This window comes from Ambystoma mexicanum, chromosome 2p (assembly GCF_040938575.1).
Source record: "Ambystoma mexicanum isolate Mex_15411 chromosome 2p, UKY_AmexF1_1, whole genome shotgun sequence".
In the NCBI taxonomy this organism is placed as follows: Eukaryota; Metazoa; Chordata; class Amphibia; order Caudata; family Ambystomatidae; genus Ambystoma; species Ambystoma mexicanum.
The window spans coordinates 1,300,270,236-1,300,289,933 of NC_090923.1; the positions used below are offsets into that span (position 1 = coordinate 1,300,270,236).

The 19,698-nt window shown below is 47.1% G+C and overlaps 1 protein-coding gene across 1 annotated transcript in view; it reads left to right on the forward strand.

Moving 5' to 3' along the window:
• EIF2AK1 (eukaryotic translation initiation factor 2 alpha kinase 1) overlaps positions 1–15,285 on the forward strand; it is a 1,543,308-nt gene extending 1,528,023 nt beyond the window's left edge. Inside the window, exon 15 of the mRNA XM_069645632.1 lies at positions 15,005–15,285. Coding sequence (XP_069501733.1) covers positions 15,005–15,130 — 126 coding nt within the window. The 3' untranslated portion in view covers positions 15,131–15,285. The remainder of the gene's footprint in view (positions 1–15,004) is intronic.
• Positions 15,286–19,698: the final 4,413 nt, after the last annotated feature.

Below are 19,698 nucleotides of genomic sequence, written 5' to 3' on the forward strand. Positions count from 1 at the left end.
TGAAGTTCTTTTGTTATTGGTCTCATCTTACACAGTTTCGCTATGGTTGCCTGTGATAAATCTTGGACGATTTCTACCCTGCTTCCTTGGAATTCAAGGAAGCATGGGCATTTCCTTGCCCATTTAGTATCACTTCCTTTACTTCATAGTCAGAGGTTTTACACTATGTTTCAAGGGGGATACTCCATTTCCTTTCTCGTAGGACCTTTTCTGCGCACTCCGTCAATTCTATTGTTCAGTCTCAATTAGTTATTCATTGCCACTTTAAACAACTTGAACACACATGCTTCAATACTCCCTTCTTCCGTGCTGTCTTTCAAAAACCTTATCTGAAGGTTGTCCCTTCTAGCTCTATTTTCAAGATCCTTGCAATGCTTCCACTATCTCCTTGTTGTCGATGTCCAATGTGATTTGGGGCACCTCGCTTTCCAGGTCCAAGATTGATCTCTCGGTTTGGTCTACACCCTCTCCTTTGTTGACTATTTCTTTTTATTCTCTCTAGACGCCCCTGATATTCTCCAGCATTGGATCTTTCATGGATTCACAGGCTTAGAATATTCCCCGTCGTCGGACTGGGAACCCTTGGTATATTTATAAAGAGGTTTTCCATAGGAAAACATTTCGACACTTCTCTGTCCTATCTACGTCGTTTTGGGCCGCTTACGCCTGCCCCAATGGATATAGCGGTATGAATAGCCCCGCCCCCGCGGCTCCCTTCAGATTTCAACCATCTACCAAAGTAGCGGGATCACCTCTTGTTATCTGCTATTTTACAAGGTTGATTTTGTTTCTTTCCCAATGTCTGGGAAGGCGTTGTTCTGTCCGTGTGCTACATGCGGATTGAAAAAGGTTTACGAGGGAGATGGGTATATGGATTGCCTGTATTGTCTTCATCCTCCTCATTCTGCAGACAGTTGTGAGATTTGTAAAGGCTTCTCACAGAAGACCCTGAAAGACCGAAATAGACGTCTGGTGACGTGGCTGAATGACGGCGCGGGCGCGTACCCTCCTTCGGAAGTAGGCTGTACACATAGTTTGGCCTCGAGATCGCCGTTCCGTATCTGCAGAGCCGCCAGCGAAGAAGCGTTCCTCTGAGAAACATTCTACGAGGGAATCGTCATCAAAGGGAAAAGCTTAATCTTCTTCTTCGTCAAAAAAGGATAGAAAAGATCTGTTTGAGACCTCCTCAGGAGACCATGACAGGTCATCCTCGAGTCCAGATTCGTCGAAACATAAATCAAGCTCAAAAAAGGCGGGAACGCCTCAGGAGCCTGCGCCACAACCACCGCTTTCATTGACGGGAGTTCGGTTGTCGACGCCTTCATTGCCATCAGCGCAGTTTATTCCTACAATCGCTATGTTGATTCAGACAACGATGATTTAAAAGGTGGCATCGTCGACGGTGGCCCCTCCGGAGGGCTGGCAACCGGAGGTGTACGATCCGATCTTACCAGAGGCCCTGTTACAACAGAAAGCGGCCCTCTCAATATCTTCTGTGGAAGACGACTGTGAACCGGTGGTAGGCCCAACGGATCTGGGATTACAGAGTGTCAATACTTTGACGGTCTCGAGTGGGCGAAGTATCCCAGTTACATCGTTGTTTCGTGTTATCCACATTGCAGACTCTATTGAGCCGGTTGGACGCGAAGTTGCCTCACATTGGTGCACCTGCAGTGGTACCTACTACGCCGGCTGACGACGAACCACGTCCGGCCCTGCAGTCAACGGCCAGGGTACCAACAGCACGTCCGGTTAGTGAGGATCCTCCACGCTCACACCCGGAGGAAGGAGAGTTACCGGATTCAGATTCAGAAAGTGGAGAGTCTCTTTCAGACATATCATCGTCCCCTTCAAGAGATCCGACATGGGAATCGGAGGCTGAGGTGGAAGCTCCAAGAAGTCCGGCGCAACCATCACTGCCGGATGACATTGGTTCCTTCCACGCAATGATGGGTAAAGCATGTATCGAGTTTGGCCTGACCCCGGAGGAGGAAAAGAAAGACTGCTTCTTGTTTGATCATATGGGGAAGAGGAGGAAGTCGGTATTCTCAGTCCCCATTCTAGACCACGTCTGGCAAGAAGGGTTACGAATCATGTGCCATCTGTTTTCGGAGCCTGCGGTTAAAGGCAGACTGGAAAAGAAGTTTAAACCCCCGGCGTCTACTCCAAAATGTTTGTCTTCGCAGCCCTCCCCAGAATCGGTAGTATAGGCAGCTGCTGCAAGAAAGGCGAGGTCACAGCATAAATGCACAACCCCCCGGACAACGAGGCAGGATGCCTTTGGCAAGAAAGTGTTGTCGGTAGGAGCGACGACGGTGAAGGCAGCTAACTCACTGGCTATAATGGCGAGATACGACAGAGAAATGTGGCACCGTTTAGCCCCCATCCTGGAACATCTGCCGGATGAGCACAGAAAATCTACTATGTTGCTGGTGCGTGAGGGGGAAGAGGCGTCAAACCACTCAATTAACATCGCCGTAGACCTGGCGGAAGCAGGTTTCAAACAAACAACGGAGTGGTTTTGAGAAGGCAAGCCTGGCTTAATTGTACGAACTTTAGGCCAGAGGTACTGTACAAACTGCTCGATATGCCGTGTGAAGAGGAGCAATTGTTTGGGGAGAAGGTAGACGAGGCCTTAAAAGGCATGAAAGAAGACTCGGACACAGCACGCTCTCGTGGAGCCCTACAGAGCGACAGAGGTTTTCGATCTTTTCGCCCCTTCAGAGGAGCATCAGGAAATTCCTGATTTGTGACATCCAGGGACCGGGGTTTCAGCAGGCCATCGTACTCCTCTCAAGGCTATAGGCGAGCTGCCCAGGCGACTAGAAGAGGCCGAGACTATCAGGCTTCTAGAAGAAGAGGAGGTTATTCATCATCCACGAAAGACAAGCAGTCGAAGACCCAACAATGACGAGCTTCAGGACGTCCTGGGAGGAAGAGTGTCTCGCCGCGTCGAGTGAGCGAAAATAACATCGGACCATTGGGTGTTAGACACAGTGAAACTGGGCCACTCTTTGCAGTTCAAAAACATGCCACCGCACATTTCACCTGTATTTTTGGCGCAACCCCATCTTCAAATATTACAACAAGAAGTGGTGCTTATGCTGCAAAAAGGGGCTATAGAATTGGTCCCGGTGACCGAGAGAGGTCAGGGAGTTTACTCCTGTTACTTTGTTGTCAAAAATCCTAACGGCAAGTGGCAACCCATTCTAGATCTCCGAGATCTCAACAAGATACTGAAAAGTCTGAAGTTGAAAATGCTTATGCTTCAGGAGGTTATCCGATATATACAGCTGGGGGATTTTCTGGCGTCGTTAGACCTGCAAGACGCATATTTTCATATAACAATAAGTCGACGACACAGAAGATTTCTAAGGTTCATAGTCGGACGAACCCACTATCAGTTCAGAGTACTTCCATTTGGACTAAAGTCATCTCCCAGGACGTTCTTGGCTCCAGTAGCAGCTTGGCTAGGAAGAAAAGGTCATCATGTTTACCCTTATCTGGACGATTGGTTGTTAAAGGAGTCGTCTCCGATAATAGCACAAGAAAGTCTAAAAGCCACTATGTGACTTATGCAGCGGTTAGGCTTTGCGATCAACTTCGAGAAGTTCTCCTTGGTGTTTTTGGGTGCGGAGTTCCTGACACAGTCAGGACTGGTAAAACCATCCTTGGGAAGAGTTCACAAACTCAGGCACAAGGCAAAGGAGTGGAAAGCCAACACCAGTGTGTCTGTAAGAAAATACATGTCACTGCTAGGGGCCATGGCGTCGTGTATCCCATTAGTAAACAATTGACGTCTCTTCATGAGACCAATACAAGAATTTCTGGCAGACCGATGGCCCCAAAGTCGGAGATTGTGGTCAGACAAATTGACTATCGGCAACAAGCTTCTGCAAGCGCTTCGGTGGCGGCAGCTCTTAGACAATCTAACGAGAGGGATGTCCCTGCAGGAACCAGAGTTTCAGATGACGGTGGTGACGGGTGTATCTCTGACTAGATGGGGAGCCCATCTGGAGTCCCTGCAAGTGCAAGTTCAGTGGTCACCGGAAGAGTCGACCCTTCATATCAACGTACTGGAGTTGAGGGTGGTACGTTGGGCCCTAAAATCATTCTTGCCACTCATAAAGGGATCGGTCGTAGGAATATTGACGGACAATGCAACAACAATGTTCTACCTGAGGAAACAGGGAGGTACTCGTTCCAGAACTCTCTCAACCGAAGCTCAGGAAATATGGCATTGGGCTCTTGAACAGAAGATAAGCATATTGGCTTACCACCTGCCAGGAGTAAAAAATGTACAGGTGGATTCTCTCAGCAGGGAGATGAATCGACTGCATGAATGGGAGTTGAATGACCAGCAACTGACGAAAGTTTTCAGAAAATGGGGCCATCCTTCCCTAGATCTCTTTGCGACGAGAGAGAACAAGAAGTGCACACAGTATGCGAACAGATGGCCACAACCCGACTCACTGGGGGAAGCATTCTCCTTCCCGTGGACGGGCAAGTTTGTGTATGGTTTTCCTCTGTTTCCACTCATCCGAAGGACTCTACAATGGATTCGCAAATACCCATGTCGTGTGATCCTAGTGGCCCCCTTAGTGGGCGAGGTAGTTGTGGTTCTACAACCTACTCCAGCTGTCGATAACGCAACCAGTGAGGTTCCAGAAGATTCCGAACCTTCTATCTCAGGACAAGGGAGCAGTTTGGCATCACAACCCGGACGGCCTCAGCCTGACAGCCTGGCTCCTGACTTCTCCAAATTTGGGGCTCTGTCCATTTCATCAGACTGTCGTCGAATTTTACAAGCAGCGCGGGCTCTGTCCACGAATACTTCGTATGAATGTAAGTGGAGGAGATTCTGCATGTGGTGCAAGGATCAACCAGGAATAGAACCCCTGAATATCGCGGCAGAGCAGCTTCCTCCATACTTGCTGCACTTAGCAGAAAGGGGTTTATCTTTTTCTTCGATAAAGGTTCAGCTGGCGGCCATTTTGAGATTCACTCGTAAAAGACATTCAACACCACTGTTTAGTGATCGATTAGTTAAACATTTCCTAAAAGGCTTATTTCGAACATTTCCTCCAACCAAAAAGTTTCCTCTGACCTGGAGTCTCAACCTGGTACTGGCGGGACTAATGAAGGCGCCTTTCGAACCTATGTCTTCGTCATCTGTAAAATTCTTATTGTGGAAATTAGCCTTTTTGGTGGCTATTACTTCAGCGAGGCGACTTTCGGAACTACAGGTGTTAGTTATCGATCCGCCATACTTGAGGTTTTTCAAAGACAAAGTGGTATTGGCAACCAATCCTCATTTTATACCAAAGGTTCCAACTATATTCTGCAAGCATTCTTCTATTGTACTGCCGACATTCTTCGCAACACCCTCGTCTTCCGCGGAAAAAGCTCTCCATACATTGGATGTAAAAAGAGCTCTAAAGTTTTATCTCAATCGTACTCAAGACTTTAGAGGTACAAGACAAGTATTTGTGGCTTATGGCCTTTCGGCAAAGGGAAAAGCGATCTCAAAGCAAGGACTTGCCTGCTGGGTATCGTTGACGATTGCTTTTTGCCACTCGAAAGCAGGGAAGCTGCTGGAAAAGCACCCAAAGGCCCATTTAACGAGATCCGCTTCGTCATCTGCGGCATTGTGGTCCGGAATCCTGCTTGGGGATATCTGCCAAGCGGCATACTGGTCGGTGCCGACATTATTGCATCGAGCAGCAAAATGCAGAGGATATGCAGATGGGACGAGCAGTCCTACGACACCTGTTTCAGTAAGGTAAGCCCCATAAAGGGGTGTTTTCCTTCTATCAATGTATCTTAATTGGTTTTTGCTGTTAATGTACCATGACTGGAAGTTTTTTCCATGGCTAAATGCATGTGTGGCTATGATGATATTGGTTTGCATTACACACCTCCAAATTAGGGGTGCTGCTATACAATCTATTCTAAGCTTGCGAATCCATGAAAAATCCAATGCTGGACAAGGGAATCGTTTCTTACCTGTAACTCCATTTCTCCAGCATTGGTATCTTTCATGGATTCAAATGCGCCCGCCGGCCTCCCCTGCATGCAAACTATATATAATATATATATATATATATATATTTCTGAGGCTTGTGGAATCTGCTTAGATCACATGCTGTGCATAGGCCGACATCTAGTGGAAGCTGCGGAGTATTACAGTTTGTTTTTCGAAAGTCGAAAATGGGCGTCGACACAGGCGTGCCAGTAATACTATCCCTAGTGTGACGTCCACTGTACCCAAGATCCCTCACGCGTGTAGGATCCTCAGATTGTTTTTTTCCGCCATACTGGTCGGAAGCATCTTGCGGAGTTCCCTGGCCTTAGCCATACTTTTGCTGTTATTATAATTTTAATTCTTATTCATTCCCTTCCCCACCCCAACGTCGACCCTCAACCTCGACGACGGCTGGAGAAGTCATCGACCGTCGACTGCTGCACGACGGATCTGGGCCTCGGTAGGCCGCTGGCCTCGGCCCGGGCCTAGTAGGCCGCTGGCCTCGGCCCTTACAAGTAGGGAGAGTGGGGGGTGGTACATACTCTTCACTCTTGATATATAGTTACATTTATATATATTCCTACACTTAGCAGCCCGCTGCCTTAAGGTGCGTATGGAGGGTACCCCTTTTCAATTCTGCCCCAAGTGCAATCGCAAATACCCTTGGGTCGACAGGCACGCCACGTGCAATCTCTGCTTGCCGAGGGATCACCCCGAAGCGAACTGCAGAGCGTGTAGTAGGTTTAAACCTAAGACACTTAAGGACCGTTCGACAAAGCGTTGGGCCCACCACGCCAGGCAGGAGGCCATGGCAGCGGAGGGCGCCTTCAGCGATGGCAGCGACGCCGTACTTTCGGACGGCGAGGGCATTACGGCGTCGAAAGACAGCCGACGAGCGCAGGTCCCCGACCTCGGAAGGTCGTCCGGCAAGGCGGCTATGGGGAAGACCCCCGGCGACGCAAGCGCTACACACCTAACACACACTAAACACACTAAGACCAACCGGACCTCGACGACGTCGACTTCCCGGAAAGAGGCACAAAAAGAACGGTCCGACTCGGTGTCCTCTGGGCGCTCTCGATCGAGATCGCCTCACGACGCAAGGCAATCATCCACTCTTGCCAAGAGTGCCTCGCTACACACACTAACGGAAGTTCGATCGTCGGGAGACGAAGACGACTTCCACCCCCAGGCCGCGCTCCAAGATACCGAGACCGCGGTTAACATCAGTGAGGCCCCACGCCCGAAGCACACAGATACCTCTCCAGACCCTCGACGCCAGGCGTCGAAAGTCTCTGGGGCCCCCAAGGGACAGGGAAAACATTTTTCCACGCACGGAGAAGGGGGGAAACAGCGGAAAGCACAGCCTTCCACCCCTGTAAAGCCTAAGCAGACAAGCAAACACAAGTCTACCCTTGAAAATAAATCACCTGCTAAAGTAATACCCTGTTCCAGGGAATGGTCCAGTGAAGACATAGACAGGGTTATGTCTAGGATGTCTTCCTTGGCTGATTTTTATGATAAGAACCCAGAACACTTTCTTTCATATAACCCTCAAGGGGCCACACCCTCAGGCTCCTCCGATCCTATCCCGCTAAGTAAAGAGCCCCGGGTCGAAAGACCTGAACCCTTCAAGGTTCAGCCTTACTCCACTCCATATTCTACTCCACTCCCCAGTTATCAGGGACAAGTTTTCCCTGAAGAGGACCAGGAGTTTGCATTTATGGAAGAACAAACCGGGACAGATTACTATGCAGAGGATGAGGACCTGGAGGAGGGAGAAGATGAGCAGGAAATTTACAGAGTAGATTCCCCAGTACAAAGCGAAGCCCCAGTTACTGACTCTCCAGTTGATAACCAGCCCCTCCTTAACGAGGTTCTCGCTCGAGCAGCGGAACACTTCCACATCGACACCCACGGTGTACAGGAGGAATGGGACTTCGCGGAGGAGTTTGTAGGAGAGAGAAGACCGGTCGCTCAGACCATCCCTATCCTCAAATCCATCCAACGAAGAATAGATCCTTCCCTGGTGAATCCTAACCTCACCAGAGCTGTCAACCCCAGAATTGAAAAGATTTTCCGGCCAGCCCAGTCTGACCCTCTGTATATAAAGGGACATCTTAAACCAGATTCCCTAGTGGTGACCAACACTAGAAAGAGGGCTGGCACGCCCTTATCTTCATCAGAAGCTCCTCCCGACAAGGAGAGCAAAAAACTTTACGGGTTTGGCAGAAAGGTAGCCTCAACGTCCGCCTACCAAGCAAGGATTGCGAATTCCACCACCCTGTTGGCTAGTTACAATTGCCATCAATGGGAAGAAGTCGCGGCGCTCATTGCCTCTGCTCCAGAACCGTTAAAGGGCCAGCTGGCTCGGATCTCGGCAGAGGGGAGAGCCGTGTCTGGTTGCATTTTAAAAGCAACTTTCGACGCCGCTGACAACGCAGGGAGATTGATAGCAGAAGGTACTGTTATCAAGAGACATGCGTGGTTACGGCAGTCGGGATTCAAGACAGAAACCCAGGCTTCTTTAATAGACAAGCCAGTGGAACCCGACCTATTGTTTGGGAAAGCCGTCGAAGACGCACTTAAAAATGCCAAAGATGAATATGAGACTCTCAAATCCCTTGGCCAGCTTACCAACAAACCCCCTAACCAGAGGGGGAACAATAATTTTCGTCGCCCACGCGGCCAAAATTCACAAAGAGGCAACTATGCCCAGGGACAAGGTACACAATGGAATAACAACCAGCAGTCTACCCAGAGTTACGGCAGGGGTAACAAGAGAGGTCGTGGAAGAGGCAGAGGCAGCCCCAACAAGGGCGGGGGCACGCCTCCACCAAAACAGTGACGCTCAGTTCAGGGTCCCTTGCCACGCAACCCCAGTAGGGGGACGCATTTCCACCTTCACCCAGGCTTGGGAAGGGATCACCTCAGACAGATGGGTGCTGTCAACAGTATCCGCAGGATATTGTATAGAACTACTGCAGCGTCCCCGGAATCATCCTCCACGACAAAGAGTGCACTCCCTAGAGCATCAAAGGATCCTTCTCGAGGAGATCGCCATTCTGCTAGAAAAGGACGCGATAGAACTCGTCCCAGGACACCAGGTAAACAAGGGTATCTATTCAACTTACTTCCTTGTGCCAAAGAAAGATTTGACAATGCGCCCAGTATTGGACTTACGGCCTGCCAACAAATATGTCAAGCCCCAAAAATTCCGTATGACCACGCTACAAGAGGTAATCCCCCTCCTAAAAAAGGGGGATTACATGGCAACCTTGGATATGAAAGATGCTTATTTTCATATTTCCATGCTCCCAGCGCACAAAAAGTACTTGCGCTTCAAGGTGGACAGTCGCCACTACCAATTCAAGGTACTGCCCTTCGGGATAGCTTCAGCACCAAGGGTATTCACCAAGGTACTGGCGGTGGCGGCTGCACACCTACGCAGGGAAGCAATCCCGGTGTACCCTTATCTGGACGACTGGCTCATAACGGGGGAAACCCCAGGAATTTGCAGGTCAAACATTCAGAGGACTATCGACCTCCTCCACGAATTAGGCTTCTCCATCAACGAGAAAAAGTCAAGTCTGGTGCCAAGCACCTCAAAACAGTTTCTAGGAGCTATCCTAGATACTCAGAAAGGATTGACCTTCCCTTCGGAAGAAAGAATTCGGAATATACTTCTGCAAATTCCGCATTATCAGTCAGGTCAACAGATAACAGTACGCAAAGCTATGCGGTTACTGGGCATGATGGCGTCATGCATTTACCTGGTCCCCCACGCGCGTCTGCGCATGCGTCCCATGCAGGAATGGTTGGCGAAACAGTGGTCTCAGGCAAGTGGTCATTGGGACGATCTAGTGGTCGTTTCGCCAACACTCGTACAGAGCCTACACTGGTGGACAAGAGAGAATCTCGCAAAGGGGAAACCCTTTTACGATCCCGAAGTACAAGCCGTGGTGACTACAGATGCATGCCTGACTGGGTGGGGAGCTCACCATCTCCACCACACAGCTCAGGGTCTCTGGTCTCACTCAGTAGCCAAGAACCACATCAATCTGCTAGAGCTTCTGGCAGTATTCCGAGCGCTAAGGGCGTTCGAGCCCCATCTACTGAACTTGTCGGTGCAGATCAGGACGGACAGCACGACAGCCATGTTCTATCTGAACAAGCAAGGGGGGACTCGTTCGCCAAATCTGTCCAAGCTTGCCCAGAAAATATGGATATGGGCACTCAGACGGAACATCTTCCTGTCATCGCAACATGTTCCAGGGGAGCTCAATTCCCTAGCGGATGCTCTAAGCAGAAACTCCCTCCCAGAAGAACACGAATGGGTCCTTCACAGAGACGTAGTAGAAGATCTCTTCTCTCAGTGGGGTTTCCCCACTATAGACCTATTCGCCACAAGCGAAAACAAACAATGCCCAGGATTTGCATCCAGGTTCCCCCAGCCGGACTCCCAAGGGAATGCCCTGTGGATGAACTGGTCAGGGATGTTTGCGTACGCTTTTCCACCAACTCCTCTCATCAGGAAGGTGGTGTACAAGATGAACAAGGAATCTATGACGCTCATCCTAGTTGCTCCCATGTGGGCGAGACAACCATGGTTTCCACACCTACGCAGGATGGCGGTGTGCGAACCCATCAGACTCCCAGCCTGGTACAACCTACTGTCCCAGCAACAGGGTCAAACAGTGCATCAGGAACCCAACTCTATGAACCTAGCAGCATGGCTCCTGAAGTCATAGAGTTTGGACATCTCAAATTACCACAGAGGTGTATGGACATTCTAAAGGAGTCCAGGAAACCAAATACAAGGCACTGTTACTTTGATAAGTGGAAAAGATTCGTTATCTGGTGCCAGAATAAACAAATCAACCCGGTTGATTGCACTCCTTCCAACGTTGTGACATACATGCTCCACCTGCTGGATGCAGGGTTGGTTTTTAACTCGCTGAAAGTACACCTGGCAGCCCTCTCGGCTTACACCACATCCCATAACAAGGTCTCGTGGTGGAAAGTACCAGTGGTTAAAGCCTTCATGGAAGGAGTAAAGAGACTTCACCCTCCTATTTCGAACCCACCGCCAGGATGGGACCTCAACGTGGTGCTAGCTAAGCTCATGGGACCCCCATTCGAACCCATGCATAAAAGTAGTCTCAAACACCTGACTTATAAAACGGCCTTCTTAGTAGCCATTACCTCCATAAGAAGGGTCAGTGAAATTCAGGCTCTGTCAGTGCAGGATCCTTTCTTTACTATCCACAAGGACAAACTGGTTTTACGCACACACCCTAGGTTCTCACCTAAATTCATATCCAAGTTCCATGTAAACCAGTCCATCGAGCTTCCGGCTTTCTTCCAGAACCCGCAAAGCTCGGCTGAGGTGAAACTACACACCCTAGATGTGCGTAGGGCGGTCCTATACTATGTAAATAAAACCAGACCGCTAAGGAAAACAGATCAACTGTTTGTCTCCGTAGCTACAGGCAGAGAGGGGGATCGCGTCTCTAAGGGCGCTATCTCGAAGTGGATTATCAACTGTATACAGCTGTGTTACTCTCTTTCTGACAAGACTCTGCCTTTTACGCCAAGGGCCCACTCTACTAGAGGCATTGGTGCCACTCTGGCTTTCATTGCAAATGTTCCCCTCGACACCATTTGCAAAGCGGCTACTTGGAGCTCTATTCACACTTTTACTCAGCATTACTGCATTGACACTCATTCCAAGACAGATACACAAGTGGGACAAGCGGTTCTAAGACACCTGTTTGCTCATGACCCTTCTCACATCCCACCTCCTTCTTCTGGTACTGCTCGCTAATCTATGCACAGCATGTGATCTAAGCAGATTCCACAAGCCTCAGAAGGGATACATTACTCACCGTAATCGTATTTCTGATGCTTGTATCTGCTTAGATTCACATGCGACCCACCCTTCCTCCCCTCCGAGAGAAGGCGCATGATTGCTTGTAGTCTTACCTTTTCTGTCTATCTGCTTGGATTATCTGTACTCACGCTACTCCTCATGCTTCCTCATGTCAGAAAAAATACAATCTGAGGATCCTACACGCGTGAGGGATCTTGGGTACAGTGGACGTCACACTAGGGATAGTATTACTGGCACGCCTGTGTCGACGCCCATTTTCGACTTTCGAAAAACAAACTGTAATACTCCGCAGCTTCCACTAGATGTCGGCCTATGCACAGCATGTGAATCTAAGCAGATACAAGCATCAGAAATACGATTACGGTGAGTAATGTATCCCATATATATATATATATATATATACATACATACACCCCATACTACTTTGGGGGTTAAAATCTGAAGGGAGCCGTGGGGGCGGGGCTATTTATACTGCTACGTCCTATTGGAGCAGGCGTATGTGGCCCAAAACGACGTAGATAGGACACAGAAGTGTCGAAATATTTTCCTATGGAAAACATCTTTATAAATATACCGAGGGTTCCCAGTCCGACGACGGGGAATATTCTAAGCATGTGAATCCATGAAAGATACCAATGCTGGAGAAATGGAGTTACAGGTAAGAACCTATTCCCTTTCTGGGTGCAGCATGGGCAGTTCTGCCCATAGCATGTCTTGTATGTCTTCCTTTAGTGTTTGCAGAAATTGGAGTAGGAATTCGGTGGTAAGGGGAGCCCACATTGCCCTGGTTTTGACATTTCAACTCATGGTCCACCCTTTTCTCACTGAGGTGACTAGATGGGTCCAACATCATCTTAGTTGCGCTCATGTAGACCTGTATGCTGGAATCTTTGGCATTGTGCAGGGTTTTTGACATTCACTGGATTAGACATTTTCCAGGAATAATGTCTTGGTACATATGCACAACGCCCAGACTGTTTGGATTATATTTTGCTGTTTGGCGACTCTTCAGAACTACAGGGATTCAGGGGAACCAGGAAGCATGAGATACACATATAATTCTGATCCTTTCGCTTGGGCGTGGGCGAATGTCCGTTAATCACTGCCAAATGGTTTAAGCTTCCATGTGCCTCTAACATTTGTCCCTGAGCCAACCCCTCTTTTCTTCATCTCACCTGTTTTTATTGAGACCAAGCCCACCCCCTGGGGGCGGGAGACAGAGTGTGAAATAGGCAGGTTCAAGGGAGTATCCTCTCTCACCTCACATGCAGTTGCTGGATCCCTCCTGATGATTCCATGTTAATATGCCACGAGGCCTTTGATACTCCATTGCGGAGAAGAGAGGGGCATTTGACATCAAGGCGGTGGAGAGAGGCTGAGCCTACCTCACCAATTTCCTCAGCAACGCTCACCCTGTGGCGTTCCTCTGTCTGCTTCAGAGTGACCTCTCAGCTTCGTGGGTCCCATGACAGCCGGTCTGGGTCCAACGACGGCACGCTGCAGGCAGTGAAGTACTTCCTCTAACTTGCTGGAGGGCTCTGCCGCCGAAGCCACAGCGCACCCTGGTTTCCACCAAGGGTTTCTCCTCCTTCCTCTCCGAGCTTGCAGTGTGGGGTTTATATTGACTTTGTGTCCTGTTGGCTCATCTAGATCGGCAGGCTTGTATTGGGAAGTCTCAGCTGTGGGGCCGGGGAGCAGTACAGAGGAGTTAATTTGCTCTCCAATGTTGCATTGTTTTATCAATGAAGTCACTACAGCGACATGTATTTGAGCATTTGGCAGCCATTTAGTTCTATCAACTGCCAAGGCAATACACCAAGGTGAATGCTTAAAAAGAATAACCTTAACGTTAAAGGGTTGAAAATCCAAAGTAGTTTGATTTCAAATAAAATCCTCTTAATATACATAGCCTATTTGATTTATGTGCCAGTTCTAACCTGGACAGATCCAATAATGCCACTTTCAAGCATTTCGTATTACATTTGGGCCACAAACTTGCCCAGAAGAACTGACATTGAGAACATTAAAGGTAGCAGATATGTCAGTTAGAAATGTTGCCCACTAATCAAAGATAGGATATTTCTGTGGCCCCGCATTTCTGCACCATACAGTGAAACTCGGATTGCTTTTAACTTGTAAACTTGTAGGGATGCATCGAGATTCTTTCTGCCCAAATTCTCCCCAAATCTTTTAATCAGATCCACATGTTAAGTAAGTATATATAATCTTACGTTTAGCTGTTTGAGTAGTTCAGGGGCTACTCTTTTGAAATACAATATCCTAAATGTGTGTAATGGCCTTCCTGTTCAAACTCGATCCATCTAGATAAATAGTTAATTTACAGCAGGGGGTTTCCAAAAGATCAGCAGCAGCCAGGCAGCATTTACTTTTAATTGTGAGCGCCACTTGCCATTCTCGCATGAAGAATATTCAGCAGGGTTTTATTTCAATTGTGAACACTGCTTACAATGCTGTCATGTTAAGCACTGTTCACAATTACAATTAAACCCTCTTGCATGTCAGGCAGGTTTTAAGTGTAATTGCTTTCAACCCCTCCTTTCTGCCATACAAATGATTGAAAACAAGGTATGCTGTAACAATGATGGCTAAAGACCTTACACAAGGCTTTTATGCATGTTTGTTACGTTATTCCCTTCATAAACATGAGCCCCTGAGTGCCCATCGAAAAACATAATCTTTGCAATGTTGCATTCGTAATGAGTTTGTTTTTCGTTATCACTTTCCTCGTCGTCACGTTTTTCGTACAGTTGTATTTTTCCTCTAATTTTTTTATATGTATATTTTGTGTTAGCGGGGGCGCGGGATGTGGTGGGGGTGAGTCAGGGAACATATGGGAGGAACCCACCCAATAATAAAAAGTGACAAAAAAGACGAGGAAAAGTGCAATTGAGGAAAGTGACCTCAACCTATACACATAGGGCTGTTGCTTTGTATGTCAAGCGCATCATTATTCTGCTGAGACACCTGCCAGTAAAGGGTTGAATAAAATACATTGTTTATAAGCAGATCATCTTTTTAGAGGTCGTCTTCCAGTGGATTTACAAACATTGTTTCTTTCTGTGCAGGTTATCAATAATCTTCAAAAGAAAGTTGTGCAACAAGAAGAAGAAATTGAAAAACTGAAAGAGCAAATACAGCTTCTCCTTCGAGAAAGGGATCACAAAGTAGAAACTGTAGCCGATCCAATGTAATAGCATTCTAATGTGAAAATGTGTGGGGGGTGATGAGCATGCTTATTATGTAAAGGCCGAGAGGCCTCCATTTACTTTGCCTAGTATTTATTTTAATATGTTCTTTAAAAGAAGCTTTTCTTTTTTGGAAAAAAATAAAAGTTCTCATTTTTAAATACTTGTGTTCTGTAGTGAATTCCCTGTTCAGCTGTGGTACGAACAGCTTTGTTGTAATTACATGGTAAATTGGGACTATCCAAATGATTCCATCCGCGCATTGCGGCCATTTAAGCACGTCAGTTACCCTTGCATGAGGACCACATGTTTACTGCCACCCAAAACATACCTGCCTGAGAGAATCAAAGGTACCCTGTGCCCACTTGCTTTACTACTATGCAAGTATTTTCACATTGCTGTTTTGTTTCAGATAGCTGTTTTGAATTCTGTCAAATAACCTGTATACATTGAGATGACCATGTTTCAGTAAATGTGAACAGGTTGCAGTAGGTCATTAACTTCCCTACAATGCAGAGGATGAATTGTGTTTCATAGCTTGACAATCCATGAACTGTAGCAATAATACTATATTTCTTCCACTTCATTGCCCGAAGACACTGCTACATTTAGAGCCAATCTGAAGCATTTATAGTCCGACTCCACTAACAGAAATCTGATCAAATTGTAACACGACTACTGCAATCTCTTTAATAGTTGAGTGAACCTCTTTTCAAAACCAAGGCGGTTTTAGACAGTCTCAGCAACCCTAGATTAGTGTAGATCTACGCCCATAGCCCCTCCTTCTGCCCAATGCTTCTTAATTTGGGTCCTCTTACCATTGGTATATGAAGTCCAACCAAACCATTTTATATAAAAGAAACAGGAAATACTTAGCAGCACTGAACCATACAGGGACATATAAAAGATGGGGAAGAAAGCCCCCGTTTTAAAGTAATGCAACCCAAACGGGACTCTGGAAAAATTACAGTTGCACAGAGATGGTTCCTAGGGTGTTGAGTCAATGTGAGACATTGCTAGCACGAACTGCTGCAATTCCAAGAGTCCAGTAGTACCGGGAATAATTATCCAGTGTCTGCCTGTTCATGAGGCAAAATCATTATTTTAATCTAACACAATCCTGAGCAAGTAATCAAATAATTATCGAAATAAAGCTTGAAACCTAAATGCATAATATACATCAAGGAAAGATCACTCATGAGTGTTCATCCATTTTTGGTTCAAAGTTCACTCATTCATTTTTTATAAAAACCGATATATAGAAAGAGAAAAAAGAATAGCAGATGAACACATGATGTAAGAAAGGTACTCTGTTCCATCCTGCAATGTGTACATCGCAATTGCCATGCATTCTGTCATCTTTATTAGCAGAATTGGAGAATATACAGCCTATTGGTCACCTAGCTTCCCAAATGTATCATCTAAATATGAAAACGTGCATATACAGTAATTTCCATTAACCATCTTGAAACTGTTAGCCTCAGGGAGGCATCAAGTCAGGCCACATACATCCCACTCAAAGTAAATCATGCCATCCTCCCCAAACTCCTCCTTCTGTATCTTCACGTCTCTCTGGGCTTTAACATACTCCTAGAGCAAACCACCAATGACAGTGAAAAGGACGTCTTCCACTGCAATGTAATTTGATGCTTCGCCAACATAATGCCCAATTAGATCAATTTGGATGACTGCTTACGGTTGTTTTTGATGGGTATTATAATGTGGTGGTTTGCCCTCCCTCAGGGTGTAAAAGCCCTAGCTTTTTTATTTTTATTAAACAACATGATGCAGGTAGTTCTGTTTCTGAAAGGGGGATCGGCTAATCAGAGCCCCCTTTTAATAAAAGCATGTTGCACACATCTGCCCTGCTGCATCAGTCTCAGAACTGCAGCATCTGCTCTCCAGCGACACAGGGTAGGTTCAAAGGTCACATGCATCCTTGACCGCTGCTATTGCCAAATGTCCCCGCAGAAAGAAGCTGCATTTAACTTCTGCATCTCTTATCCAAAATATCAGAATTATTGAATAGTCTGGTGGCAAGGTAAACTCTAAGAATAAACCATGCCTGGTTTTGGTATGGTGACTGATAAGAGCCCACAGTTTATAAAGCTACAAACTATTTGATACCATAAAAGTGTCAACTCTGTGAGGCAGGTTGGCTGTGGAAGTCTACGGGAAAAATCATGGCTACCCTGCCTGTCTCCTCATCAGCAATTAAGACTAAAGGTAGGGTGATGTTCTCCTTTGATTATCTGTGAGACTGCTTAACACCTTCCCTCAAGCCCTTGAGCTGTCACCAGATCGTCTCCTGGGAACCGTGCTTCAAAGAGGCGCTGACAACATAGGCCTTTGAAGCTGCAGGATTGGGATTGGGAAGGGATAGGGTTCCAGTAGCCAGAATTGAGAATGGGGCAACTGAGAAGGGTTTTGTCATCTTGTTTTTTTGTGGTGCTCATCCCTTCCTGTTTCCCTTCCCCCAACGTCCTGCAGCACAAAGCATTCTGGGTTTGATGCAAGAAGGCAAAAGTCATTTGTCACAGGGATTGGACTCCTTGGAGTAGATTTCCTTCTGTCCAGTGGCCTATAAACTTTATTAGAAGTGGTCTCCCACTCCTTCCTTGATTCTTTCCTGGACAACAAGAAGACCTTGATGTGACCTTGTTGAAAATGCAGTCCTTTTCAAAGTCCTCTGCAATAGAGGTGAAGACTGGTGCATCCAAGGCAGAAGAGGGCTCTGTCTCCGAAACCACCTCCATTGTTGGTGACTGCTGTTTGGACCAAGGCCTGCCACTCTGCCAGCTGCACTGGAACCATGCTCCGAACTAGAGCTGAAGGAACTCCAACAGGTCCCAACCAATCTCCCTGGACTGGGAGTGATGAGCAACAAGAACTTGCCTTGTCCTAGAGCCCCTGGAGTGGGACTCACAGCATCTTGTGAGGCCCAAAGCAGCTTAGAATGCCTCTTCAAACTGTCCTTGAACTGATTTGTCTGTGTTCGTAGCATTCAACCCACACATGACCTGCGTTGCTGCCTTTGGCACTCTAGTTTGAATTTCATTGGAGGGCTCCAATAACTTCCATACTCCGAAAAAATGTTTAAGGGTTTTTATTCAAAAAATAATAACCAGTCTCTAAGGGTGTCCCTAACCCAACCTCCCATGGGCTTCCAACTCCCTAGCACAGGCTTTCCTAACCCCAGGTTTGGTAACTAGCGATCTGTCAACCCTACTATCCAGCAGCTAGTTACAGGTGCTAGCCTAAAGGCAGAAAGCATTATCTAATTACCGCTGGGGTTCTTCAAAGGTGTCTCTAACCTAACACTGTCCAGGTTTTCTCATTGGGAATTAAGATGTTTTCTTGTACGAGTAATAGACACCCAGATTTGTTTGCTCTCACGTGCTCCTTCTCTCTCCTTTCCTGATCTCATTCCACCACACCCTCTACTCGGCCTTCTATCACACCTTCCCTGTTCTTCTCCCTCTCCAGTCTCTCTCTTTCTTTCCCTCCGATGTCTGCACTCTCTCCTCACCTCTCCCCACATTACTCTCTTCCTTACCCATCTCCTCTCCACACCGCTGTCCTTACAATACCTCTCGACAGCACACAATCCCCTATATACGCCTCTGCCTAATCTTAAGACACACTCTCCGTCCATCTCTTCCAACGACCTCCCCTCTACTGCTTAACCCGGCTCTAATACCACCTTGCACTCACTTGACACCCTCCTACCATACCTACACTTTTCCCTCCCTTTCTTTATCTCACTCTTCTTGTGCACCCCCTCACACACTACACTTTATACAACTTGTACAATTCTCTCTTAGAACCATTGCCTCCGCTTCAATCACTTTTTATACTTCAGCAGCCTCTGCCACTTTCTTCTTCACCTGGTACACCCTTTTCCGATTTACCTAGGTAACACGCTTTCCTTAGCCAATCTCTGTCTGTTCTTTCCCTAGGGGCTGGGCTACACTGGTGCAAAGCTTTAAAAACCATCTTAGCCCCGCCCCTTTTAAATCTCCCTTTGCAAGGTAGTAGCTAGGTGCTCAGGCTGCTGGTTTACGTTGTTGTTTTTTTCATGCACTGGTGAGTTGTGCTTCCAGTTCAGTTTGGAGAGTATTTCTGTGTGTTGTGAGAAACCTGATGGCATCCTCTCATCTAGTCCCCTTGGGTCTTCTTCTCAGTTATTATAATTGTTCTTTTTAGAATTGTTCTTTTAAAAAAAAATGTTAGCAAGGGAAAGGCCTCAATTTCGGATCCTGACCCTGGGGGTAGAGAAGCAAGGGAGGATCACCAGGGTGGAGAGTCCTTGGGGATTGGGGAGAGGGCGTCCTTAGGGTAGATGCAGTATTCCCCATCCACATCCCATGATGAACCCAGAATCCCAGGTGTAATTATGTGGTGTTACCCCTTTTCCTCTGGCCAGGGTAACATCAGGAAATATTATAAATCCAGAAGCCACAAAGGAGGGTAAAAGAGAGGAGGGTAATAATGAGACATGCTATCCCCCTTTCCCATATGAAGACCAGCCTAACCCTCCCCTGGACTTTATGGGCTATTGTAACACATTTCCC